Source organism: Candoia aspera, chromosome 9, assembly GCF_035149785.1.
Source record: "Candoia aspera isolate rCanAsp1 chromosome 9, rCanAsp1.hap2, whole genome shotgun sequence".
In the NCBI taxonomy this organism is placed as follows: domain Eukaryota; kingdom Metazoa; phylum Chordata; class Lepidosauria; order Squamata; family Boidae; genus Candoia; species Candoia aspera.
The window spans coordinates 442,242-469,144 of record NC_086161.1 but is presented as its reverse complement, the minus strand read 5'-3'; the positions used below and the strand labels follow the sequence as shown (position 1 = coordinate 469,144).

The 26,903-nt window shown below is 59.2% G+C and overlaps 1 protein-coding gene across 4 annotated transcripts; it reads right to left on the bottom strand.

The window, feature by feature from the left end:
* Positions 1-827: 827 nt before the first annotated feature.
* On the bottom strand, positions 828-23,271 carry PHLDB1 (pleckstrin homology like domain family B member 1). 4 transcript variants are annotated; one of them, XM_063311489.1, is made up of 19 exons: positions 23,068-23,271; positions 19,200-19,276; positions 18,457-18,580; positions 18,180-18,350; positions 12,052-12,171; positions 10,440-11,788; positions 9,432-9,635; positions 9,161-9,289; positions 8,924-9,061; positions 6,166-6,294; positions 5,413-5,568; positions 5,212-5,322; positions 4,961-5,050; positions 3,893-4,389; positions 3,531-3,621; positions 3,073-3,219; positions 2,490-2,709; positions 2,297-2,382; positions 828-1,498 (listed from the first exon to the last, which is right to left on the bottom strand). In XM_063311489.1, exons 2-19 carry the CDS (start codon positions 19,257-19,259, stop codon positions 1,358-1,360), a joined length of 3,963 nt encoding a protein of 1,320 aa, XP_063167559.1. In that variant the 5' UTR covers positions 19,260-19,276; positions 23,068-23,271; the 3' UTR covers positions 828-1,357. The 4 variants fall into 4 exon arrangements, with proteins under 4 accessions (XP_063167559.1, XP_063167560.1, XP_063167562.1 ...); XM_063311490.1 differs by lacking the exon at positions 6,166-6,294; XM_063311492.1 differs by lacking the exons at positions 18,180-18,350; positions 18,457-18,580; positions 19,200-19,276; positions 23,068-23,271 and adding an exon at positions 15,929-15,948.
* Between the last annotated feature and the right edge of the window lie 3,632 nt (positions 23,272-26,903).

The window sequence follows — 26,903 nt, the reverse complement described above, 5'->3', positions numbered from 1 at the left end:
GTGGTGCTCAGCTGTATACCCATAAGGGCTCCCCTAGCTTAAAATTAAAAAAAAAAATCTTATTGTCAGTCCCTTATTCAGTTTATTTATTTTATATCCCGCCTCTATTATTTTTATAAATACCTCAAGGCGGCAAACATACCTAATACTCCTTCCTCCTCCTATTTTTCCCACAACAGCAACCCTGTGAGGTGAGTGGGGCTGAGAGGGACTGGCCCAATGTCACCCAGCCAGCTTTCATGCCTAAGGCAGGACTAAAGCTCTCAGCCTCCTGGTCTCTAGCCCATTGCCTTAACCACTAGACCAAACTGGCTCTCAATATTCAGTATTTTCAATATATCCAATATTCAATATTTCTATGGCCCAAATTGGGGCATTGCTCATTAGGGCAACAACTGGCTGATATGCAAGTCTCCCCTATGAAAGCTGCATTGTTTTATTCAGACACAGAGATAGAATCTGCTTCACATGTGCTATTAAAAAACCCATTGTGGACCCAACGGCGATCAACCTTAATACTTTCAGCTCTTATTAACAACTTGTTGCCACTGTGTCCAGGGACCCATCAGCTTCTTTTGCGAGACCACCCTTCAGAAACTTTTAAGAAGCTTATGCATTTTTTTCTCAATAGATGGAACTCTTAGAAGCTGCCTGGGCCCTCCCTCATGCTATTAACTGTTAGCTGTTCATAGTCTCAGAATTTTCTTGTACTATTTAAAAATGTATTTATTGTATTGTTGGTCTTTTTCTTGTGTTTGGGCTTGGACGGTAAATAAACTTTGATTTATTGAGCTGGTTCTTTAAATGACAAAAGGAGGCATATATTGGTGAAAGTATGCAAAGCCTTTATTTTACTTTCTGTCTCTCAGCCCAGCTACCCAGCAGCCCCAAGCTCCAAGGGAGGACTGTTCTCAGCTGCCTCTGCGTTTTGGAAAAATGTAGAAAACAGGCCTTGGAAGTGAAGTTCCAAGATGACCGGTTGCTCCCAGAAGGAGCCTCCCAGGGCTTCTGAGCCTGGTGCCCGAAAGCCAGGGAACTCCCCCCCAGTCTAGGTCGGGGGTAGGAGATCTCCACCCCGTGCTGCCAGCAAGCCATGGCCAGGAGTGGGACACGGGCTCCTCTGACCTTCCACCAGCTTGGAAGTTGGTGGGGGAGCAGCAGGCAGGTGGCCCTGGCTTCCTCAACGAGCTCAGCGACGGGGCAATTCAATTCAATTCAGGCACTAGGCACCCTGCAGAGGCTGTCCGCCTGGAGCCCTGTGAGGTGGCTGTCAGAGAGCCCAAGCTGGTGGAGTCTGCTTCTTTGCCCTCCTGGCCCGGAACAGCGGACAGGGCACCGGTCTCCTGGCTGTGGTGCATCAGCTCAGGAACTGGGTGTAGCCTTCGGCCCCTGTGACAATGACGTCCATCCAAATGCGCATGGCTTCTGCAGAGGGGGCCACCGTGTAGTAGAGCCGGTCATGAGTCTTGATGCAGAAGGTTAAGGCAGGATTGGGGCTCTGCTGAGAGAAGAGAGGTGCTGCCTTCCTGCTGCCCGACACCTGCCCTCCCGGCAGGAGGCCAGAGCTGATGCTAATAATACTAAGGAGGGCACAAAACCCCCACCCCTGCCTGGCCTGTCCAAATGCAGAGGAGGTGGTAACCCCAGTCCTCCAAGGAAAGGGGGCCAGCAAAACCTTCCACTGAAGAGATAACAGCACAAGGCTGCTGCACACCACGAGGCAGGGAAGAGATAGGCCATGAACAGGGACTACAGGTGGGGTGGGCAAGGAGAGAAGCCACAGGCAGGCAGGTCACACAGCAGCTACGCAACCCAAGCGCTTTGGGGTGAGCTTTGCCCAAGTAGGCCTGTTACCTCTCACAAAACAGGCTCAAAAGAAGCACACACACCCTTTCCCCTTTTCTCCCTGTGGCCTGGTGTTAGCATTCAGGAGAGCCAAGAGCTGCCCGTTGACCGTGGCTGTAGCCGTGAGGGGGCTGCACGCTGCCCAAGCCGTGAGGACGTCGGCTGGTTGAGGCCATGCTGTACCCTGCCTGAGTGCCGCCTCCCCTGGGTCCCTCATGAGCTGCAGCCCAAATATGTCCCCCTGGATGGCTCTGTCAGTTCGGGGATTCGGGACCATGCCAGGTTAGTGGCCTTGCCAGAGAAAAGGGGTGGGCACCTATGCTGGACAGGCTGGGAGGGAAGAATCTCTTCTGCGGGAGAAGGAGAGGCAGACGGAGAAGCGGCCCGGCCAGGAGTCTGGCTACGCTCAAAGCGGCCCCTCCTCATCCCCCCCCCCCCCGCTGCCTCTCACCTTGGCTGCGCACCGGAGGTGATCGTAGTAAACCTCCTCGATGGCTTGGAAGTAGAGGAGGCCCTTCAGCTTCGTCTCATGCTTGTCTGCAGGGGGGTGGAAGGGAGAGGCAGATGCCTGAGCCCCACTTCCGGGCCCTGAGGGCCAGAAGGGCGGGAGCAGCCAGGCCGTGGCCCAGAACAGGAAGCCTTACCTGCGTAGTAAGAGAGGGTATGCCGCAGGCGGTCAAAGACAAACCAGCGCTTCTTCCAGGATCTGATTTTGCCCCCCATCTTGACCAGGTAGCCTTTGCACAACTTTGCGGAGAGGATGACGTGGCTGCAGGTGTCCACGCTGTGGCCAGAGGACTCGATGTGCAAGCGCAGATCAAAGTCCTCTTTGCGGATGGGCAAGTAACGTGTCAGGGGCCGTGCCTGCAGGATGGGGAAGTACAAAGTTGGTGGGAGACACCGGACCCCATTTGTCCCAAGCCCCTGCAGCAGTTAAAGAGCACTGCCTGTCCCGAGCCAGGAACCAGGCTCCGCACCAGCTCTCCCTGGCAGCGGGCGGGGGGGGGGGGGGGACAGGTGGCTGGGCATCCTCCTCGGCCAGGCGTGTGGGGACAGCAGGCTGCCTGCTGTGGGAGCCAGGCAGCACACAATCCTTCTGGCCCTCCTCCCCAACTCATGCTTCGGGCAGGGAGTTCCCACTTGGGAAACCAGAGGGTGCTGCCTCTCCCGAAGGCAGGGAGGAGAGGGCCAAAGCAGCCCTGCCCCAGCCTGGCTGCCCCGGCACACCTGAGCCAGCTGCTTCTCCCGTATCTTGACCTCCCTGTCAATCAGCTCCTGCCGCTGCGCTGTCTCGTCCTGCAACCGCTGTTCCAGCTGCTCCCGCCGCTGCCGCTCATCCTCTAGGGCCTGGCCACGCAGCTCCATCTCTTGCTCCTGCCAGAATGGAAGGGTGAGCCGCTGCTCCCTCCCGCCCAACCCATCCATCTCCCCCGCTGGGCCCACAGCCACAGCCACAGCCACAGCCACAGCCCTGGCCATGGACGGAAGCCACCCACCCCCGCCCCGCCGTCCATCTGGGCCACGGTTTCTGCCAATGGGGACAGAATTCACTGGGGAGGAGGGAGTCTGCTGCCTTTCGAGTCCCCCCCACAACTGTTTTGCAAGGGCCAGCCAGTGGGGGAAGGGCTCTCCCAGAACGCTAACTTGGGGGGATCCCCGTCCCAGTCTTTTCCTCCCGCCCTCACTCGCGATTCCATCAGGCGTGACCTCTCAGCATGGGCCTCCTTCAGCAGCTTCTCCATCTCTTCGATCTTCCTGGTATCGGCCCCACTGGTGCTGCAATGCCAACCAGTCATCACTGCCTGCCCCTGGCCAAGCCCGGCTGCCCCCCCACCCCAAACAGCCTCTTCTTGGGTGGGGGCTGGGTGCCTCTGAGCCAAGTGGGTTAGCAGTGCAGCCCAACCCAGAGGATGCTGGGCAAGACTCAAGGGAAGGGCCAAGCGAGAGGGAGGCAATGGAGAGACGGGGAAGCCGCTCCAGGAGGACTCAGGCAGCAAGGCATCCCCCAGGCCAGCTGGGAAGAGGAGGGCAGAGGGCCAAGCCCTACCTGCAGGCATTGTCCGGTGAGCAGGCTGAGTTCCCACTCAGAGAGAGGCTGGTCTCCAAGCTGTCTGAGCTCTCCAGGCTGAGGGTGTCGTAGGCCAGCTCGGGGTCATTGGCCAGCTGACCTCGGCCCAGGAGGGGGTGATGATGGAGGACGGAGCGGGACATGAGGGGAGGGCAGAGGGGGGCCCCCCACAGGGCCTCTGCTGCCACCTCCTGTGTCAGGTCAGCTGGGCACTGCCGCTGCTCCTGAATTGCCTGGTGCCCTGCAAACAGGCCCAGGACGAGGGCAGGCTCAGCGCCAGGCAGGAGCTTGGCCCCAGACTCCACTTGCCATGGGGGGCCAGGGCCCAGCAGAGGAGCACAGGGGAGACTCCAGGAGCATGGGTGCCACCTACCTTCATGCTGGAGCGCCCCCTCACGCTCCCTCACGAGGCTAGGAAGGGTGCTGGCTGGCTTGCTGGGTGGGCCGCCTCTCCAGCTCGGCGGGGACGGAGAGCCCTGTGAGAGGAAAGCCACTGGAGTGGGAGATGCTCCGCCTCAAGGGGGGCAAGGCGGGGAGGAGCGGAAGCCGGGCAGCTGGGCTGACCCCAGTGGGAGAGGTCTGCACGGTCACAGCATCTTGAGAGAGGATCTGTGGCCAAGAGCGGGGATGCCGAGCAACATGAATAGGGGCCCTTCCCGCTTCGGGGCCAGGCTAGGCTGCCGGAGCTGCCATCCATCTCGGGCCTCAAGACCTGGGCAAGGGCTGAGCCTCAGGAACATGCTGGGTGGACTGGTCCTGGGCACAGGCCTGACCCAGCAGGCATCGAGGGGGAGCTACACAGAGACTGTGGGGAGGCCAGACCAAGAATGCCAAGCGCTCCCCCGACCTGGGCCAGAAAGCATCATATTGGGAATGCTAAGGCTCCTGTGCCAGGATCAAACCTCCCGCACCCTGCAATGCTCGTGCCCCACTGCTTGAGCAAGAAGGTCCTTCCTGGACTGTGTCCTAAGCACCACTGGGATCAGCCAGGCAGAGCCGTGGCTCGTCGGGCACATTCTCCTTGGTGCTCTCCTAGACCCCTCATACCTCTCGGAGGGCACGTGAGCTCTTGGGAAAGGCAGAGCCGCTGGTGAGGGCGCAGAACCGTCGTTCCAGTGCCAGGAGGGCCTCCTTCTCCTGTGGGGAAAGCAGGAACGGGGAGGGAGAGGGTCAGAAGAGCCCCCCAGCCCTCCCTTGCACGGCTGGGGAGACAGCAGAGCCCCCAGCTGGGCACCCCACCTCTTTCCCATGCCCAACTGAGCTGGGGCTCCTCCGCAGCCACTGCTCCACTAGCCCACCTGCTGGAGCTGTTGCAAGGTGGCCCTCCTCTCCTCACGCAGCTGGCCAGCCTCCAGAGCGGCCTGCAGCCGCAGCTGCTTGGCCTGGTTCTCCAGGGCAGCCACGCGTTCCTGCAGCAGGGAGACGGAAGGACGCTGAGCATGTGCCACGGATACACTCCAAAGCCTTGGGGTCGGGCTGTGGCAGAGACGGCGGCTCACCTTCCGGCGGGCCAGGCAGCGGTGGCTCTCGGCCTGGTTGCGCAGCAGCCGGTGGCTCAGCAGCTCACGCTCTTCCTCCTGGCAGCTCTCCTGTTCCAGCTGCTGGAACTCCAGGTCCTCAAAGAGCTTGGTCTCGGCCTCCATGGCCTCGGCCTCCTGCGCAGGGACATGGCTGCTGAGAGGAAGAAGCAGTCGAGGAGGAGGGGGAGGGGGGAGGGGGAGGGGGGGAGGGGGGGAGGAGGGTGGCTCGGCAACGTTAGCCAGCACTGCTGGCCTTGGACTGGCTGCCACCAGGTCTCCAGCAGGGAGCAGGCCCTGGAGGCCCTGTGCCCATTTCCCAGGATCGGCTGTCCTGGGGTATGGGCAAGCCAGTGTCTCCAGACACTCCCACAGCCCGAGGGCGGCTTCTCCTCAACTGTCCCAGGAACAAACGCCAGAAGCCCCAAAATCAAAAGCAAGGGGGCCGGAGAGCCACTCTGGCACTCCCTCTCCATCCTGGGGGCTGGCAGGAAAGTGGTGCCCCTCTGACTCAACATCAACCATGCAGGCACCCCAGACTTCTCCCTGCCCAGTCCTGCTCTGACCCTGTTCACGAGCACCCCCAAGCCTGCCAGAGGCAGCACGGCCTTTGTGTGCAGGGAAGGGGCAGCTGCCACTCGGTCTCCTGGAAGCGCACTCGTGCCAGTGTGCCGGGCACGGAGTGGCACCCACTGCCCCACTGAAGGTGGGTGGGGGCGTGGAGGAGGCACTGACCCTTTGCATCTGGTCTTTCAATTGCTCCCTCATTGACTCAGGGCAGTTTTCAAGCTGGCTCTTGAGCTCAAAGTAAAACGCCCGCAGTTTCTCAAGCGCCTTCCTTTCAGCATCAACCTTTGCTCTCTCCTGAAGCCGGGAGAAAACAACACACGCAGAGGAGAGAGAGGAGAAAACATGCTTCTCGAGGGCAGGCCATGCAGAGAGGGGGTTAGGGAGGGTTTTGGGGTTAAGGGAGCTGCGTCTCCAAGCTTGCTGGCCAGAGGACCGCCTGCCCACCCTCCCAGGCTGTTGCCAGGGCAGCTGCTCCCAGCACCAGCAGCTACACCTTTTTCCATTCTTCCGTGCAAAGTCCAGCCTCCTAGAAGCAAACATTTTTAGCAGGTGACTATCCAGCCCCATCTTAAAGCTGCCTTGCCCCATGCAAGTTAGCGCAGTAATGCTGAAGACACAAACACAGATCTGGCCACTAGAGGAAGTATGACTCTAGCTTCTGGTGACTTCTGGGCAGTTGGAAGCTCAGGTGAGTCAATTACTCAAGGTAGAATGTAACACTGCATAAGCAGGGCCCACTGAGGCTTGTACCAGTGGTGTATCCACAGCCCCCTATGTCTATCCCCTGCTTAAAAAAAACAAAAAGCTGAGTCCTAGTCCCCAGGACTGCAAAGAGAAGCATGTGTTGAAAGCACTTTGAATAATGCCAAAGTTTCCAGGGATTGGAAGGACAGGACTGCCCACTACTGTATCAAGATCAGGAGGATCTTGATGAGTTTGAATGCTGGGCAAAAAGCCATGAAATTCAGTAAGATTAATTTCACTTGGGAGAAATGCAAAGCCTTAATTTAGAATGAAAAAAAGTCATCAGCATGGGATGGCAAGCGTGGAGGGGAACTGTACTGGGTCCATATGCAAAAAGGATCTGTGGGTCTTGATGGATCATGAGCTGAACACAAGCCAGAGGGTGACGTTGCGACCAAAAAGCAAATACCCGCAGAAGCTGTGTCAACAGAAGGACAAGTGAAATCACAGTTCTTCTTTATTCTATGTTAATCAGACCATACCTAGACTACCTCGTCCAGTTCTGGGCACATTTAGGACAGACATTGACAAACTGGAGTGCGTCCCAGAGGAGAGCCACCAAGGGGCCTGGAAGAAATAACCTACAAGGAACAGTTGGAGGTGTTTGTCAGGTATATTTAGCCTGGAGAAAATTATTTGGGAGAAATGCTAGCGGTTTCCAAATAAATTGTTCAGAATTGTTCCAGGAAACAGAACAAGAAGCAATGCTCTTGAATCACAAAGACGTAGACTTTGATTGGACATGAAAAAAGTACTGTATGGCCAGGACCTGCCATGAATTAAGAGCGGGGCCTCTTCTGCTAGAGGCATTCAAATAGAGGCTAGATAGCCACCCGCTGCAGATGCTGCAGGCAGTGGATTCCACACAGGCAAGAGGTGGACTGGATAACTTCCAAGATCCCTTCCTACCTTTCTGTTCTATGATGAACAAAATCAGAACCAACAGTGCAAGATAACAAGCATAGCAGAATAAAGTATGCAAGTGCAAACTGACATGATTTAGACTAATGCAGAACGTCGGTTCCCTGGGCTGCTTGACTAAGGCATGCCCAAACCATCTACCTTCAGGCCCAGTGGCGCAGATTTCAGCTCACAGCTGGGCCACACTGAAGTGCTTTCCAGCCTCCAGGGCCCAAAGAAGGTAAAAGTTCTCCTGGTGCAGATGCGTCTGTGAGAGCCAGAAGGAGCCCTCTGCAGGATCCGAGTTGGGCTGAGCAAGCAGGTCTGCGGGCAGCGATCCGCTCTCTCCAGGGCAGCTCAGAGGCTTTCCACATTGATTTTAAAGCTTTTCTCAGAGACCCGGTATGGACTCCCTCCCTCTATGACAGGACTGTGTCCCTGAGAACTCACCCGGACGGTCCCTTTCTTAGGCAAGGGTAAAGGCAGAAGAGTGACTGGGGTGAAAGAGGGGGTTCTGAGCAGGGGCCCTCCCTGGTTTCTGCAGAACCTCCAGTCCTGCCCACCCCTTAATAAGTGGGTTAGTGTTGCCACAGAGGAAGGCCTGTAAACGCCAGACGTGCTCTTGCAAGACACCAGGCAGCTCCCAAGACGGGAAGGGAAGGGCAATCAAAGCTGGGCTCAGCCTCTCCTGGTCTGACACCCCCAGGAAGCTGCGAGAGGTGGAGTGAGGAGAGGAAGAGGAAAAGGAGAGGGGCTAGAGCCGGTTAGTGCTGGCAGGAGTTAGTGGCTAGGCTTTGGAGCGTGTGCTGCCCTCGGGCTCCCTGTGTGAGCAAAGACCAGAGGAAGCCAGAAAACCACGGCCCCTGAAGGAGCACTCGCCAGCCAAAAGTGAGCAGCAAAGGAGGAAGCAGGTGCCAGGCCCGTGTGCCTCTGGCAAGCCCTGTGAGTGTGTCAAGCTGCCTGTGACATGGCACAGGGAAGGCTCCTTCCTTGGAGGCACGCCCGCCAAGGGGTCCCATGGCATTTGGCAGAGTCTTCCCCAAAAGCCCAGAGGGAGAGGCTTCTCTATGGGGGGCTGGCGGAGCTCCCCCACTTCCCATCATGCCCAGGTCAGGAGAGGGCAGGACCGCCTGAGGGCAGGCAGGGGCAGCCCTAGCCCTCAAGGGCAGGCAGGGGCAGCCCTAGCCCTCAAGCCACCCAGAGTAGCACTCGCAGCGCACCAGTCGGCCCAAGCAGACAAGGGCTGCCGGCAGCAACCCCCCCCCCACTGGCTAGTTACCTTGTCCCGCTCCTGGCGAACGGTGGCGTCCAGGCCAGACAACTGCATCTGCAGGAGGTGTACCACCTGCTGCTCCTGCTGCAGCTGGTGGAGCTCTGCTTCCCGCTCGCCCTGCAGAAGGGCTTGCTCCATCTCTGCCTGGCAGGGCAGGGGAGGGCAGAGCAGAGGGCAGAGGCGTGAGCACCACCGCCCCGCCTCTCCACGTCTGCCCCCCCTCACAGGACAGGCGTCCCTTACCTCTCGGGTGGCCTCCCGCAGCTGCTGCTCCAGCTCCTCCAGGCGGCTTTGCAGGTGCTCTGTGCTGGCCCGGAGGCGGGCGTGCTCCTCCTCCAGACGGACCGGCTCCGGGGTGAGCGGCGCCTCGTGCTGCAAGGGATGGGCTGCTCAGTGCCACCCCCTGTTGGCGAGGGCCCTGTGAGCCCCCTCCGGAGCAGGAAGGGCCCCCCGGGCGGGGTGCTGCAGGCAGCTGCTCGGGCCACGAAGACCTTCTGGGGCTGCAGCTTCTCACCTCATGGCCGGCGCTCTCGGTGCTGCTGCTCTCCTCCCTCAGGCTCTCCTCCTCCAAGCGCCCACCACCACATCCCTCCTGGCGGGGTGTGGGGGCCGCCTTCTCAGCCGCACTGGAGTAGGCGCCATCCCCTCGGGCGGGCCCTGTGTCATTCCGCGTGTACTCGGCACACAGGCTGAGGATGGCCTCCAGCCGCTGACGCTCCTGGTCACCCATGGAGAGAGCGAGAGCTGGGTGAGCTGGAGGGGCTGCGCACACAAGCATACCCACGCCCCCCAGGCTGCGCCTCTGGGGGGCCTGGCCAGCCCTCTGCCTTACTCAGGGCTGCTTCCTCTCCTGGCCCCAGCCAGGAGGGGGCAGGCCTGGGGCCTGGACCTGTGCCCCAGCTGTGTCCACAAGCAACACAGATGTGTCCATACCCAGCTGATGGCAGGCAGGTGGGTGTGGAGGGAAGCTTGCCCAGCAAATGAGCCCAAAGCCTCTTGAACAGGGCAACAGGTCCCCTGGGCCAGGGAAAGCCCAGGGTGGAAAAGAGGGCAAGGAGGTGCACAACAGGGGATGAATGCCCAAGGGCCAAACGGGACTGCTCTGGGCGAGCCAAGGGGCCAGCTCTCCTTCCCTGTGTCTGAATGACAGAGTCTGCGCTGCCCATCTGCAGAGCCAGGCAGGCCTGGCCAGAGCCACCAAGGCCACCCAGCCGACCCGGCTTCTGGTCACTGGGCTCAGAGAAGTAGGCGCTCGGTGGCACTGTGCTGACCAGAATGGGCAGAGTTAACTCCAGGCCAGCAGGGATCGCACAGCAAAGGCGGTGGCGGGGTGGGGGTGACACAACAGGACACCCTGCTGGGAAAGCCAGACCACCTTCCCCCTCTCGGAAGCAGCCGATCTGCCCACGAAGCCAAGCCCACTTGTACAGAATTGGTGCGCCTTTCCCACAGCCACACCCTTCATGCGGCCCCCAAGTTTCCAGGGGCCATGCTGAAACCCACAGACTCGGCTCCCGCTTACCAACCGCTCCACCTCTTGCTCCCGGAGACGCTCCTGGCGCTGCCACTGGTGGTACCCCAGCAGGTCGCCCTCATGGCCAGTCAGCTCCGAGATGCTCTGCTTGCGTTCCCGCAAAGGGCCCGGCACCCAGGGCCCCCCGGGGCTCTTGCAGCTCAGCTGGGGGGAGCCCGAGGGGAGGACAAGGCAGCCCAGGCTGGACGCAGAGCTGAGGCCTGCCCTGCCACGGGGCTTGTGGCGGGCACCCTCCCCAGAGAGAGGGGTGGGTGAGGGACTGCGACCCCGCAGGCAGGAGGAGGAGGCAGAAGATCCCTCCCTCCGCCAGACTCTGGGATTCTCCCCAAGCTTGCCCTGCAGGGAGTGGCTACTGGGGGGGCCTGGCGAAGCCACCCGGCGCCCCAGGGCTGGGCTGAGTGGGGGCAGCTCCCGCCTGCTCTCCAGGGACAGCTGGCTGAACCGGGGACTCTTGGGGGCCTGTTGGGCCTGGCAGGACTGTGGGGCAACACCTGCCAGCTCCAACGCCTGGCAGCCTGATTTCCCCAGCTGGGCTGGCCAGGAAGGGCTGACCGAGGGCATCTCCTCGAAGGAGCTGGGGGCCTGCTCCTGCAGCGCTGCAGCCTTGCTCTGCGGAGCTGAGGGCAGCTGGAAGGCACCGGTCGCAGAGAGACTATTGGGGGACTGCGGCCATGCACTGCCCAGTGGGGTCTTTTTCGGTGGGGGGGAGCTGTGCTGGCTAGGAGGAGGGTTCTCCACAGAAGGCCCAGCCCTGTGACTTGGCAGGGGGCTCGCAGGGCCATCCCGCCAGACCCTCCTCTCCCCCCGGGGGCTCCCTGAGCTGTGAGCAGAGCTTAGGAAGCCACTGGGGCTGTTCAAGGGGTCTGGGCAAGGCCCCCCTTGGGGAAATAACGCCACATGGCTGTAACTTGAGGACCGGATGGGCACCGCGGGGGGAAGGGCGGGAGCTTGGTCCCGGCAGCAGCCGGAGGATGATGGGCTTTGGCAGCCGCTGCTGCTGCTGCTGGCGGGAGAGGAGAGCGGGGAGAACGGAGGAGAGGAGGCATTTTCGTAGGTGGATCCCAGAGACATGTCACCAGGGCTTTGGAGGGGGGACAGCAGGGAGCAGCCCCCCCCACCGTTTGCCACAGAGGGGGCCATTGGAGGCAGAGTGCGCCCGAGGAACCGTGCTGCGATGCTGCTGCCACTGCCACTGCCGCCGCCACCTTCCTCCTGCAGCGCCAGGGAGTCCATGATGCCCTGTAGGTCCCTCTCAATGGAGCTGACTAAGGTCTGGGGGCTGAGCAGGGGGAGTGGCGCCCCCTCGGAGTTGCCACTGGCGGGGCTCTGCCACTCTGCTGCAAAGAGACAGGAGTCTCAGGAGGGAGAAGTCCCTCATCCCTCCCCCATTCCCCCCATGCCACAAGGGCACCTGAGCCTGCACCCCAGGAGCCCAAGGCCACTCTGCACCCCCGCCTCCCCAAATACCCCTTCGGGTGCCCCGCCCCGAGTACTTTGCTCAAGGTCTGCCAGCCAGGCCAGAAGTGCAGGGCAGCCACGCCGAGGAGGAGCTCGGGATCCCACCTGCGCCCCTCTGGACCCAATCATGCCAAGCACCCACCTGGTCTGTGCTGGGCCACATGGCCTTGCCGGCCCCCAGGCCCCATGCTTTTCATCCACATCGCCTCAGCTGGGTGGTTGAACCGGAGGAAGGTCGACTGGCCCAAGCAGATCACGTGCCCTGAGAGGAGGAGGAGAGCCAGCATCGGCGTCAGAGGAGCACCAGACCGACCCACTGGAAGGCCAGCCCAGCCATGCGGGCTGCTCCAAGAGTTGCAGCCACGTCCAGAGACAACTGGGCTGCTCTGTGAAGCCCCGAGAAGCTCCTTTGAGCCCCAGAGCTTCCTGCCACCAGACGACTGTGATGTGCTGTCCGTGGGGCTGCCCTGGGAGGCTGCTCAGAAGCCTTGGCTGATGCCATTTATGGCGGCCAGGAGGTCAGAGCCTCGAGCACGAGCGCCACCTGCTCCAAAGGCTTGGTGTGACTGCTGAGCCTCAACTTCATGGGACCAGGTGAGCGGAGAGACCACCTGCCCCCACCCCCACTCAGTCCCAGAGGCCCCACTCACAGTTCACTCCCTAGCTGGGTCGACCCAAAAGCTTCTCTGGGGGGCTCTGTCCTTGTAAACGGGGCCCCAAGACTGAAGTTGGCCATGAAAGGAAGAACTGCTGCTCTTCAGTTGTGGTGGTGAACACTTCTATACTTCTTTCCTTTCCTACCAACCCCCCAAGCCGATACAACTGCTGAAAGCTCCCCCTGCACACAAATGAGCAGGCACGGTGTGGAGTGTAAGGAAGATGACCTTGACAGGGAGATGCAGGATCTGTTGCCTAGGTACAAGGGACTGAAGTGTCTTTTAAAAGTCCAGGATGTGCACATAATGTTTGGAAGTGGCTCAGGCAGATGCCTCCCTAATTCGCTGAAGTATAAGGGGGAGGCCCGCCTATCTCAAGAAAAGCAGTGGTAGACATCCTGCAGAGTGGATTCCTGGCATAGTCCACCTAGTGCAGCTGACACAAGTGAACACAGGTTCACACTGTCATGATGTCTGTACAGGCATGATCCAGCCAGTCCTACCCTGAACGCAACAACCTGGGCGCCAGCCAGGAAAGAGCCAAGCGGTAACTGGAGCTCCGGAGGAGGTGGCTCAGTGCCAGAGAGGACAGCAAACATACCTAACACTCCTTCCTCCTCCTATTTTCCCCACAACAACAACCCTGTGAGGTGGATTGGGCTGAGAGAGGGGAACGCCCAAGGGCACCCAGCCAGCTTTCATGCCTGAGGCGGGACTAGAACCCGCAGTCTCCTGGTTTCTAGCCCGTTGCCTTAACCACTAGACCAGACTGGCTAGCAGCACTCTCACCAGGTTGAGAAGCTGGGAGACAGTGGGAACTCTGGCAACAGCAAGGTTCAGGGTGGGAAGAGCAGACAGACATCCAGAGCCTCCCTGGGCACTCCTCCTCCCAGGCTTTCCCAATGCATCTGAGCTGCTAAGCAGCTGTGCCCTGCTGCAGCGCTGGGCCTGGCCACAGAATCTGCTGCCTGAGGAAATAACATTCCAGGATCCTGCCGTGGCAGCAGGCAGACAAACCAGCTCCTGCCGACAGGAGTGAGGCAATGGGGGGGGGGGGGGGGGAGGGAATATGAAGCCAGGAAACAACAAAGGCCCAGCACACCTGCCCATGTCCTCACCTCATATGGGCGCTCTGGAGCTTAGCCTTAGCCAAGGGCCAGGCGCAGAAGCCAAGGAGGGTGCAGCGTTGCCTGGAAGGTCTTCTGGCCCCTTGGCTGCAGTGCCAGCAGCTGCCACTTTTGCTAAAATGCCCTCTTCGAAGGCCAGGGCAGCTCCCTTCAGTCATCAGTTTGTCTGAGCCCTACACTCCCCATGCAACACAGGAGGAAAACAACCACCCTGCAGTCCTGAATCTCAAAAAAAATAATGCTGTGTTGGCACCAGTTCCCCAGCCAGTTCTGAAGCAAACAAATTAAATGGAAGGTTACTAAAAACGGAGCCCTGATGTGCTAAAGAAAGCTTACATGGTCTAGCTATCCTCCTCCTCGTCCCCCCCCCCAGCAGATTCCATCCTGCCTTTCTCTGCATGAGTTCAGACCTGCCCCCCACCAAACTGGACCGTGCCACTGTTATGGGTCCTGGTATAGCAGGATGAGGGGGAGGGCGTCTCCAGGTACACATGCCCCAGAAACCGGCCCTGAAGGAAGCTTGAGTCATCCAAAGGGCTCAGTGACAACCACAACTGCAGAAAGAGACCACGAGCTTCCTGGACACGCAGCCCAAACCTAGCAAGCTCTTCTCTGCTCTGGGAGGCAAGTGAGTCTCCCACACTCCATAGCAGGATCCTCACAAAGCCCACTGCCCTCAGGTTAACCAAGCCCACTCATGCCAAACTCAAATGAACAACCATCCACTATTCTGGCTTATCTTGATGGCCTGGTTCCCACATCCCCAAGAAAAAAATAAAATAAAATAATTAATAAAATAATAAAATAAAATAAATAATAAAATAAATAAAATAAAATAAAATAAAATAAAATGTCAGTGTAACATGCTATTGCTGTGAAAAAGGCCACTAATTCCATGATGGGTACATTAAAAAACAGAAGCCCTGCTGGAAGACCGTCACAGACAGTTCCTGTCACTGCACTGCAAAAGGCGTTTTGGGGAACGAAAAAGGATACAAACATGGCAAGCAACCGATTGAGAGACTAGATTTACCCCCTAAGGAAGGAAAAGGTCAAGGTCTGTGGCCAGCCTACTAAGGAAAATGGCGAGCAAAGGAGGATACCGCGAAGGTGCATCAAATCCAGCACAAGGCATCCTCCGCTGCCTCCCGCCTTGGGAAAAGGAGAGGCAATCATTGGGAGTTCCGAATCGGTTGCGGAGTTCTGAAGACAAGAGCCCAGTGGGGGACAGGCAATCAGGGAGCGAAAGTGGACAACTGATCCATCCTTCCACAGAGCACAGAATTAAAAGTAGAAATCTGCCATCTTCGCCACCCCTCCTTCCCAAGCCCCCCATAGCTTAGCCCTGGACAGGAAGGGGGGCAGTGGTGGAAGATGAAGCCGGCTGCACTTCTGTCCTACTCCCGCCAGAAAGGGTGCACTAGCTTGCGGGGGGGGGCACTGGTGACGACAGGACGGTACCCTCAGCCACCCCCACCAACAAGGCCAAGCAGCTGAAATCCAGCCAGGAAGCGGGAGAGGAGCCATGCAGGTCTGCCCACCCCATGTACAAATCTCCCCCTGCCCAACAGTCTCCCCTATAAACCTTTTGGCTCCCCCCCACCCGGACCGCACTCTGCGCCGGGAGCCTCAGAGTCCCGGCACGCTCGCTGGGAGCGGAGGAAGGGCTCCCGCTAGACCCCGCACGCCCCCCGATCCCGCCCAACTTTCCTCCGAGCGCCAGCCAGCTTACACAGGGCCCCCGCTCCTTCTAAGTCCGAGGGGACCGGGCGGCGAGAGGACGACCGGCCCAAGGGAGCCTTGGGCCCCGCTCCCGGGTCAAGCGCTGGGCCTGGCGGACCCCTTTGCTGGGCGCGGATGCGCCTGTGCCGCAGCGCCCAAGCCCGCAAGGCTGACGCTCCCCCATGCCCAACTCGGAGCCAGCCAGGCGGAAGACGGCTGCCCTTCACTTCCCCAAAGGCCATTCTTGGGCAGGGGCTGGGCCGCCCCCCGGCAGAAAGCACCAGGCATCGGCGGCTGCCTCGGCCGCGCCTGCGGGCTAGGGGACCGCCCGCGCTCCAGGCTGGAGAGCGCACCGGCCGCATCCCTGGGACCGTAGAAGCCGCGAGCTGGGCGGCGTCTCCCGTCACGTCGGCCGGCGCCTCCAGGACGGCTAAAAATAGCGCCGGGCTGGCGGAGGCAGGGAGGGTCTCTCCCGCCCCCTCGTTGCCAGGGAGGGCCGCGCGCACGCACTTACCACCCGCCGCGCGCCGGGCCCCGGCCTGGCCGCGCTCCCCCGCCCGACGGCGCAGGGCCGATCCCAACTGGCGGGGTCAACTCAGGGGGCGGCGCCACTCCAGCAGGGCCGGCCTGCGCCGAGGACCCCGCTCTGCTCCGGGCTGTTCTGCCGGCGGTCGGCCTTCTGGCCCACCTGCGCGCTCCTGCAGTGCGCGGCCCGGGCGCTGAGCGCCCCGGAATCTGCACGCACCGCGCCCCCTCCCGAGCAGCTTTTTTGCGTGGGGGGGCAGGCGGCTTTAGCTTCCCCGCCCGCACAATTCGGACCCCTCGCCCTGGAGCTTCCGTTGACTCCTCGCGTGCCGCTGTGGCACTTCCCATTTCGAGGAAACTCGGGAGGCAGCACTCCAGCCAGCAATTTTCCAAGGATTCTGCATCCCCTTCCTTGGAATCCTCCCCTGGCCAATTTCCCCACCGGCAGGACAGATAGGGCAGCTGGGGAGAACCAGAGCCCAGGATCTCTGCCAACCATGCCAAGGAGAGTCTGCGGTGCCGCCTGCTGTGCTTTCACATCCTCCCACTCAGCCTTCCCGCCCAGCCACCCGGGGAAAAGTCTTTCAGGGTCCCCAAGGGGAAGCCAGGCTAGGAGGGAGGACCTGGCACCTCCGGGGGTCCAGGCTGGGGGTGCCGGCAGCTTTGCTGGCAGCCATATATGAAGCGCAACGTGTGTGGGGGGGGCATTGGGGTAAGTCCCACAAGGAGGCCTGAGCATCAGCCTACTCCCGGCGCAGCAGAGGCCACAATCCACTGCTGGCCGCAAAGGGACGAAGCAGGGACAGACTCAGCCTGGGGAAAAGCCATCCAGTTATTTTCCTCTTGCATCCCAGCCAAGGCCTCCTGGCAATTCCTTTTAAAAATGTTTTACAGGGTTCGCGTTCCAGGCTCTCATCAGAAGAAAAATGTGATTCAGACAGGAAATAACGAGTCTCTGGAAAAGCTGACTTGACGTTGTGATTTCTGTTCAGAGGGGCTGCTGCAGGCCGGATGAGGAACAGCAAGAAGAACTGAACGAGAAAAGCTGGGGGGGGGGCGGGCTGGGGGCTGGGGGGCCAGTAGTTGCAGAATCCTACCTCCCACTCTTGGGGGAGATCTTCACAGGCTGTGCTGCTTTCAGTGAGTTAGGGTTCGTCTGCCCGTATATATCCCTTCCCTGTGGCTTTTAGGGGGAGCGCTTACGGCTTATCTGCTGCTGAGGTTTTCAGTTGGCCTCAGAATCTGCTTTGTTGAGGACCCCTGGAAATTAGTCTCGGAGGGATTTGAAAATGACTGGCTCTGCTGTGATAAAGAAACTTGAGACATTAACTAGAGAATGGGTAAAACACTGGAGGTGGGGGGGGGCTGCTTTTCACCATTAAACAAGCCCATCACCAACTATGGGGGTCCTCACTGGCGGCTCCCGGAGAAGAGCAGAGGTCAGCTGGGGCTGCACCTGCATGCGATGGCTGGGCATGGCTGAGGCCCTGCTTCCCTCCTGTGAGCGGCTGCCCGTCTTGGGTGACCAAAGGAACGCCCCTGCACCAGCCTCCTGCTCGTTCTCCTTTGTTTGTGCCAGCAGAGCTGCCCTCCCTGCCAAGGACAAAGCGAACCACAGAGATTAGCTGGGTTCCCATGGTGATGCTCGGAGCCGGCCTCCCACTGTGGCCCCGGCAGGGAGGCTCCCTGCTAGTGCTGACCCGGGGATGGGGAGACTGGCCAGTACAGTACTCTGAGGGGTGGCAGACCCCCACGCTGCAGAAGGGCTCCTGGGCCATCCTCGGAGGGCACCTTCCTCCAGGCCCCTCTGCCCCAAGGGCCTCTGAGTTCTGTGCATTGCTTTGCCAGGAGCCATGGAGCAAGGAGGAAGCGGGTATCTCTGCTGCTCCAGACTCACCTTGGGGTCTCTCTTGGGACTTGCAGGTGGAGTCCCCCCCCCAAAAAAAACCATAGGTGGATTCCACCTGAACCACAGAGCTTGGCAGCAGGAGGCTCCACCCAACTGGAAGTCTGCCAGCCAGGGAACAGAGCGGGCCCACATGTTAGAAAAATGCGGATGCCAGTGGGGCTGTGTCCCAATGCTGGGCCCACCAGGGTGAACAGACCTGAGCCCAGAAACCATTTCAGAGACCCAGAACCCAGGATTCCCTTGAAGTGCTTGGCCCAGGACAGTGTGATGGGTTTGTGGATCTCTCCAAGCCCCACCCAGCAGAGCCTTGCCTCGCCTCACCTCTCCTTACCTTGGGACAAGCGGGTGGGGCACGTGATAGGCAGCCCATCGATGGTGCAGGGATGGCCGCAGGGGTGCAGGGTGAGGGTCCCACACACATTCTCAATGAAGCAGTGCTGGGGGGCTACCCCAGCCCCCTGTAGCACAATGTCCCCAGCAGCAGAGCCCAGGACCGTCTTGCCTGCAAGGAGACACTGTGAGCGGGGGGCGGGCACGGGGGCACTCTTGCTTTGAGGGGAGGCTGAAGTTGCAGGGAGGGCACCAGGGCTCCTCAGGGACATGCGTACCCTCTTCGAGAGGCAGCAGAGTGATGGCAGTGCTGAGGCGCCCACTGCCCAGGCTCACCAGGTGTGGCTTCTGCGTCTGCACCTTCAACCCTCGGGCCGTCTCAGTCAGGTCCAGGAGGCTGCTCTGTGGGGCAGGGAGGAAAGGCCATCAGCAGCCATGTCTGTGCTCCCTCCTCCTCCAAGAATGGCCCAGGGGATGCAGGCACGGGAAGAGGGTGGCAGCGGGAACGGATGTGTGCAAGGACACTCTGGCCCTGCATTTAGGGTCCTGGAGCCAGCAGGTTGCCTAAGGGGCTCATGGCCAGTCCTCAAGTGGGCAAGAGCAGAGTGCAGCCTTGCTTCCCTGGGGGCAGAAACCCTGAGCAACCCCTGTCCCTCTTCCTTAATTGCCATCCTCCAGCCAGTCAGGTTGCAAGGCAGGCTGCCAGGCCACGAAATGGGCAGGAAATGGCAGGGGCAGCCCTTAAGACAGGGCAAGTTTGCCAGAAGCTTTAAAAGTGGGGTGGGGGAGGGGAGGCAGGAGCCAGGAAGGTTCCCCTGCTACCAGGAAGCTGGCTGAGCTGGCACCAGAGCTGCTTGCCTCTGAATGGGGCTCCCCCACTGCTTTGCCTGCCTGAGGCTCACATTTGGGCTAGCAAAGCCTCAGGGGCATGAAAGGGTCCCCTCCTGAGCCACCAGCTGACACCGGAGAGGCCTCAGCACCCTCTAAAGGACAACTGGGCTCGCTCAGGGCACCCACTCACCTGAATGGGCTTCTGTAGCCGGCGGGGGGGACCAGCCAGGCTGTGGTTGCAGGTCTCCATGGCAGCACTCCTCTGGCCTGGGAAGGGGAGAGGGGAGTGCATGTCACAAGTGCCCGGCCAAAGATTCCTGAAAAGGCAAGTCTTTCCAAGGCAGCCCTGGGGTAGGGCTGCTGCTGCTGCTGCTGCTCTGCAGGCCTTTCTGGGCTAGAAGGCAGGATCTGGCCTGGCCTCGTTGAGGCTGGTTCCTTGCCCCTGGCCTCGGAAAGGGTAGGCTTCTGCTTGCCCTCCAATGAAGGTGAGGCTCAGTCCCTGCAGGGGAGCTGCCCCCTCATTTTTCTGCAGGACATATAGGGGAGGAAAGCCTGCTGCTCTGCCAGCCATGCCCATGAAAAATGCTCCCCAAGAGTGCATTCTGTCCCCAGCACCAATAAAGCATACCCATTTCTCAAGTTCACTGAAGTACAAGGTGCCTATTTCTGCTTTTGATGAAAAACCCAACATAGCTATTCAGTAGCAGGGAGGCAGAGGGACCGAGCAAGACTTTACTCCAAGCAGCCATCATTACAGCTACTAGGTAAACTTACTTCATGACTAACTAGCAGGGCCGCAACTAGAGGGGGGCAACTGGGACATGTGCCCCGGGTGCCGCGCTGGTGGGGTGCCAAAATGAGCACTGGGGGGGCGCCAAAATGGGCGCGGAATCCATGTTTGCCCTGGGTGACACAGACCCTAGTTGCGGCCCTGCTAACTAGTACAAGTATTTGAAATTATCTTCAGCTTTGTTAATTTCAACAAAAAGTTAATTTCTCTCTGTTGTTTTCTGCCTAAAAAGGACCCAACAAACTCATCAGTGATATTGTGGCACTATCAAGATTAGAATGTGTCACTGCACACATTTTCATGGATGTGGTACAGTCCTGTACCTAGCGGGCTGTAGCTCTCCTGGTCGATATCCACTGCAGTGCTGTGATGGGGACGGCGTTGGGCTAGCAGCAGGGAGAGCCGGGTCTACGTCCTCTCTTGGCCCAGCCTACCTTACAGGGTTACTGCTGTGGGGCAAAACTGGAGGAGAGAAGGCTACACATGCCCCCTTGAGCTCCTGGAAGAAAGTCAGGATATAAATCTTAACACATGCATGTCAGCCGTGTACCTCAGGATAGCTCAGGTTTCTTGGGCCCTTGTCCCTGCAAGAGACTAGCATCACTTCCCCTCTGGAAAATGTTACAAGGATGAAGCATGTTTAGGTTGGCCATGAACTGAAGTTGCAGCTGGATTTTATCATCACGAAGCATGGGATCACCCCTGGCTTGCTTTCATCCCAGCATCCCTGGGAGAGCCTGGGTTCTTGTATCCAACAACCCCTGCACCTGTCAAAGATTACGCTGAGTGTCTGTGCCCCCACCCCCAATTCCGGATTCTTTGCTTCAACATCAGCTCCTGTCTCCTCCTTTTCTACCACCATTTACAGTACTAGGTTGCCTGCTGAAGAATCTTGGAGAGATTAAAAGTCGGCACGGTTTTTGAGTTGCCTCATACAGGCAGTTTCCTAGTTTGGAACACCTGAGCCTTTCCATTTCACTCAGGCACTCTCCAGCATGCCTCCCTTCTGGAGGGAAGTAGAAATCTTGCCCCCTTTCTGGAGAGCAGAACGGGCAACCTCTTGTGCCATCTGCAAGCCCAACATCTGCACTGTTCCAGGAGAGCCAGCAGGGCACTGTCTGTCCCGAGCGCCCCCCCAGCACAGGCGTGGGCCCCCCAGTCCTCAGATCCCTCTGTGGCCCACCTTCTGAGTGATGAGGCGGATAAGCCTGTGTCTGCCATCTCCAGAGGCCCATCCTCTTTCTTCAACCTGCCCGAGGGGGTGGGGAGCACCGCCCACTGACAAACAGGGCCTGAGATCTTGGCTTCTTGCCTCCTCACCCCCCTTTTCATAGGAGAAGAGATGGGGGTGGGGGGAGGGGGCGCCCTGGCTCCTCACCCTTCTCTCTTCTCCCCACTCAGAGCCACAAGCCCTGACAAGCAGGCTCTGTTTGAAGGGAGGGGGCTGTACCTTGTCAGCCACAAGGCGCCTTTCTTCTCCAGGCTGTCAGAGAATGAGGTCCTTGTGTGTCTGGGAGTGGTTGGGCAGCAAAGGACAAGGGGGGAGTTCCAGCCAGGCTGGGCCAAAACCTGAGGGCTGGCCTTCGCTCCTAGCCGCTGCAAGTGGGGAGGAGGTGAGGGGAAGAGGCCAATGGCCAGCCTCCCAGCCCCTGACAGATTTGCCCTGGAGGAGCACCAAAGGCTCAAGTCTGGCCCTCCCTAGCAGCTTTCCGTGCCTCAGAGCAGGCAGCCTGGGAAAAGTGGGGGTGGCGCAACCCTTGGCCGGAGCCAGGCAAGCCCAAGCCGCCCACAGTAGCCGGGCTTCCGGAGAGCTAGCTTCTGACGCAGGATCCAGGCAAAAGACTAGAGGGAGGGCTGTAGGGGAGTCCCAATCTGGCTGGGATGGCACCAGATCTGCTCTGCCAGAAAGCAGCAGGCATCAGCAGACCCGGCTAAGACTCTTGGCAAAGCCCAGCTCCAACCGCCTCTGGGCCGAAAGGCCTTCTGTCTGGCTGAGCCATGGCCTTGCTCCCTGCCTCAGCTTCTAGGACGAGGAGGCTGAGGGCAGCAGCTTGGCTTGCTGACTGGCATCTGCTACCCAGTGCCTGGGGTGGGCTGGCAGGCCTTTCTGGGTTCAAAGAGAAAGCTAGCAATTCTAGTGGTGGTCCTGGGCAAGGAGGAAGCTGGCTTTGGGGACTGGTGTCCCATGTGCCTTGCAGCTTCCCCAGGTCAAATCAGCACCCTTTGCTGGGCATCCCAGCTCCACAGCCAGGCCTACAGAATGAGAAAGGCCACCTGGAGAGGCCAGCAAGGGCCACAACTGGCAATGGCCCGGGGGTGGTGTGGTGTGGGGAGCCTAGCTAAGGATGCTCTTCCTCAGACCCACCACAGAGGAGGGACTGGACAGCTGCCCCAAGCTGGCTGTTCCAAGGGTGGGAAGTCTCTGGGTCTCAGTCAGATGCTGCCGGGAGACCCCTAGGTCAGATTAGGAGCCCAGCACCAAGCAACAACCAGGCAGGCTGGCCAAGACCACTGCATGCCCCCCCCCACGAATTGCCTCACAACAATCCTGCAAGGTAGAAAGCATCTCCCAGAATCACTCAGCAGTCTCCTTTCAGCGTGGCTCAGGGCCCTGAGCCTAGGCTCCCATCCTGCTAGAGCCTGGAGCCGCCCGATCCTCCGCAGCTTCCCGGCGCCGCGGGGCAGGGCAAACCCCAGGGAGAGCCTCTCTCCTACATCCCCAGACCGGATAGCGTTTTCTCCCAAGCAGCAGCAAGGGGGGCCGGAGCCACGGCCGCGTGGAGCTCCCGAACCCTCTCCCCAACGCCGGCGCGTCCAGAAAGGGAGCAGAGGGATCTCCTCCCTCCCGGAAGCTGCCCACCAAGGCCGAGCGCAGGTGTGCGGAGGGGTGGGGTGTCCGAAGAATGGCAGGAAGGAGCCCTCCTCCCAGCTTTTGCGCGCCAGGGTCGCTTCCCCTCCCCGCCTCCGCCGGCAGCCCGGGTGCGGAAGAAAAGCTTCAGGAATGCGCGGAATGCGCCACGTCCAGGCAGGCGGGGAGCTGAGGGCTGCCGGCCGTCGATGCCTCCTTCAGGTGCTGTCCACCACGCTCCCCTCTGTGAAAGACCCCGCCGGCCGGAGTCAAGCCGAGGTACGGCCGCCCATTCCATCTTCCGCTCGGGCGACCCGAGGATGCCAACCCCGGCCGGCTCTCCCGGGTCAGAACGTCCTCCGGCCAGTCCGAAGGCTCGGAAAGGCGGCCCGGGCAGAGGAGAGGCGCCTCCTGGATTACCTGCAGGCTCCGCCGACTGGGCGCCCGCTACACCCGCACCTGCCAAGCAGGCTAGCCCGGACGATGCCACCGCTCCGCTCAGTCCGGCGGTCCCTCTGAGTTGGAGCCGCCGCCGCCGCCGCCGCCGCCGCCGCCGCCCGTCCGAGCTCCTCTTTCAGCGCTGAAAGGCCGCCCCGCCGAGGGAAGGAGGAGCGCCGGGCGGGGACCCGCCGCCCTCCCAGTCTGCTCCCTATTTGCGCGTGCGCGCGCTCGACCCGGCCCGCGGTCGGCTCAGGGGCGCGCGCTCTCCCGCGCCTTCCCGACCCCGGAGGGGCGCTCCCCGCTGCCCCCGAGCCGGAGCCCGCGCGCCAGACCCTGGGTGCTGAACAAAGGCGAGGGCGGGGAAGGCCCCCGCGCCCCTCCCTTCGTTCCGCCGGTTGTTAAGGAGCCCTTCGCCCGGCGCTCCGAGGCCAGGCTGGACGGTTCCGGCAGCTCCCCCCCACCCCGAGCTGTTGCGTGGATCCGCAGGAAGGCGCTTTGCGGGGCGTAGCGTGGACACCGCGGTGGTTGTGTGAACCCAGCCGGGCGGGGTCGGGCTGGGCCTCCGGCTCATCTGGAGAAAAGACACCCACCCCCGCGTGGCCTCTGCGCTGGAAAACCACCTGCTGTTGAGGCTTCTGGGAGGGTGGGACCGGCGGGACCAGGCTTTGGGGAAGGGAAAGCCGGGGGGCCGCACCGGATCCTGGAAAGGAAGGGGCCTTTCCTGGCAAGAACAGCCCTGGTTCTGGGTGCTGGGGCCGGTGGGGCGGAGGGACACTTTGTTGCTCAGTGCTGCGTTTTTATTTATTTGGCAAAAAATCTGTGCTGTGCCAATCCTGTGCTTCTGGGCGATTGGGATACATAGTAACAAGGCCATAAAACATATGACTACAATCCAAAGAAAGTAACAGCAATCCCGGAGAGGTTAAGATCACAATGCATTTCTTATTAACATGAGAAGTAGGCAGTAGCAAACAAGGCACAATTCCAGGTCCCCGTTTTATTTTCACATGACCAATCAAGCACTTTCTCATCAGTTAGATGATGCACCCTCTGAATTTCATCCTGCCTCATTGGTTTTGGGATTGTGTGTGGTTCCCAGAACCACAGATACCGTTTTCACCTTCAATCAAAAATGCTGGAGAACAGGTACTTAGCTTCTAGTCCAGCTGTGGAATATAGCCTGACCTGGCTTTGGGATTACTGTTTTTTTTCCAAGGGGGAAGCTGGTATCCAGGCAGAAGGGTTCCATGCCTGACTCAAACCCTCCTAAAGCAGCGTTGGAGACGGGATGAAGCAGCGCCAGGAGTGGATGAAACAAGTTGATGCTTAATCCAGATGAGGAAGAGGAGCTCCTGGTCAGTCAAGAGGGAGGAAGGCTATGTGCCAGGTGGCCTCAGCTTCACTGTGCTAAGAACGGGGAGCCCCCCAAGAGAATCTCGTGGCCTTACTGAACTCTGTCCTGCACGAGATGCACATAAGAATCCCCCCTGCTCTTTAAAAAATCAAATCTAGCTAAAAATGGGGGAGAATGTGGCTGCACCCCCTGCACAGGGGGACAATGCTAGGTAGCATAATTGTTATGGCCAGGGATGGCGTATTTACAGTCTCTGGCACAAAGCCTATTTAGAAAATTAGAAAAAATATTTTAAAAACTTAATTGGAACTCTTACAAATGGTTGTCTTTGCAGCTTGCTGTTTACTTTGGTCAGAGGCACTTCTGCACAATTGGAGTTACACCAAAAGCTGGGGGTTCTGACTTTTAAAAGGAAACATTCCCTTCCTTTCCATTACTGTATTGTAGCAATGGTTTAAAATGCCTGTTTTCCAGGCAGGGTGTCATCCTTCCTAGAACCCCTGAAGAATAGAGCCATCCTTTTGATCTTTGCTCTGGGCCTGGGGGCAGAGGGCACCAGCTCCCCTTCTTAAAACGTGGGGTGCTGTGGGTTGCAGCCAGTGCCCTCTTGTGGGCACCTGTGCCAAAGCAGCTCACTCATATCTTGCGGCTTGTATCCCGGCATGGCTCCTGAGACCTGGCCAGAGAAAGAAAGGGAAGAGGGACATGGGGTGGGGGCATTCTCAGGAGGCCAACAACTACAAACAACAACTCCAAACTCCAGTGATTCCCCTGAACTCCAAGTGTGCCTCCTTCCCTCCCCATGGTGGCCAGGAAACTGTTCCATGCAGCTTTGGTTCTCCCCTCCCCCAGGGTGTCCTGCTGGGATCTTTCATTGCTCACTGTTCAGTTTCTTCCCTGATGCTTTTACTCTGCTCATGTAATGATAGTTGTGACTGGGTTTGGCTGAGCATCTGGCTGTTTGCTGGTGGGAACAGGCTGGAACCAGAGGGAGGCTACTCAGTTGGAACAGGCAATCACCACATGCCTTCTTCCCTGACTTGCCCGTTGCTTCCCCAACAGGAAGGGAGCAGCAGTAGATAACTCCCCACCCCCTTTTGTGGTGGGGGCAACAATCCCTGAATCCCTCTTCAAAAAGGCCTTCTGGAATATGGGTAGTTGCCTGAGAAGATGCAAGAAACCCTTGCACTTTTCAGAGTCATGAGCCAGGGGTGAGAGGCCGACTGATGAATAGGTGGTGAAGCCTGACCCCTGCCTCATCCTCCATCTGCAGCGCATCAGCAGGCGCTCCTGGCTGGAACAGGGGAAGTGATGAAAGTCCAACACGCCTCGCTTCCAGAGTCAGAACTATTTAGGTACTGGGTGCATCACAACATCTGGAAACCATCAACCTTGTGATGATGCATGACGTGAAGCCACAGCAGCTTCTGGAGGTTGATCATCTGCAGAAGGATTTCCAAGAGTTGCTGTGGGCAAGACCAGGATCTGGGCAAAAGGCCTGTACAGAGCAAGGATGAGATGGAGGAGCCCAAGCCCTCAGTCACTGCTGTGGCAGCTCAGAGGAGCTGCATGGCTCTGACATGTTGCAGGAAAGGTGCCTCCACAGCACCAAACAGGGCAGCCCAGGCCCCCTTGCCTTTTGCAAGCTTGACAACAGTCCAGCAGGGATCTGTTTGTCCAGCCATGGAACTTCAGAGGACAGACAAGAAAGCCCATGCATTTTGGCTTGAAACCAAATGAATGATAAATCAAACGTTAAAGGGGGAGGGGTCCAGTCTCTCTCCTCCCACTGCCTTATTCTCTTTAGCTAGAAGCCAACCTACAGCATATGGAGCTTGGCTCTCTCCCCACCTCTGCCCCGGAATTTGTCCAGCTTGCTGCATAACCAGCTAGGGAGAAAGCTTTTGTGTCCCAGAAGACACTTTTCAACTGTATGAAGGCCACCAGGTGCACCTCTTGAGAAGAGGGTGGGAAAAAGGCACCAGGCTGGGTGCGTGGGGATCTAGTGCAGGATCTGGCCTGGAATTTGACTGCCTTCCCTGGAGTGCTCCTGAGGGCCAAGACCCTAATTTGCTGCTCTGCAGGACGAGGTGTGGTGCCAACTTACCAGGACAGATGCTGGACAAATCCACTTAGGCCATGAGGGCTGAAATGGTGTAGGAGAGTTTGTGGTCCTGTGCCCAAGGGCACTGATTCATTCTGGAAGCAAGTTAACCGTGGCCCTGAATGTCACATGAACGTCCCAGGAATAAGGGAAGAACACATCCCAGGCCGATTGGCACTTAGGCAGCATGGGGTTAAGTATGCATTTGATGTGTATGACTTTTTATTTTGAAGGAAATGCAATTGGCCATCTCACCAAACAATATACATTTTTCGTGACCATAGTGTACAATCACATTTTAGCCTAGTGAGGCATGTGAACCCAGAAAGCTGAGTTCAACCATGGCTTAGTCTCCTC

Excerpts from the sequence above, each read along its gene's own strand:
- PHLDB1 (XM_063311489.1), bottom strand. The coding sequence starts at position 19,259 with ATGGAGACCTGCAACCACAGCCTGGCTGGTCCCCCCCGCCGGCTACAG. Across the intron at positions 2,383-2,489 it reads TACCCTCTCTTACTACGCAG|ACAAGCATGAGACGAAGCTG; the intron begins GTAAGGCTTCCT and ends ACCCCCCTGCAG. Across the intron at positions 1,499-2,296 it reads ACCTCCGGTGCGCAGCCAAG|AGCCCCAATCCTGCCTTAAC; the intron begins GTGAGAGGCAGC and ends TTCTCTCAGCAG.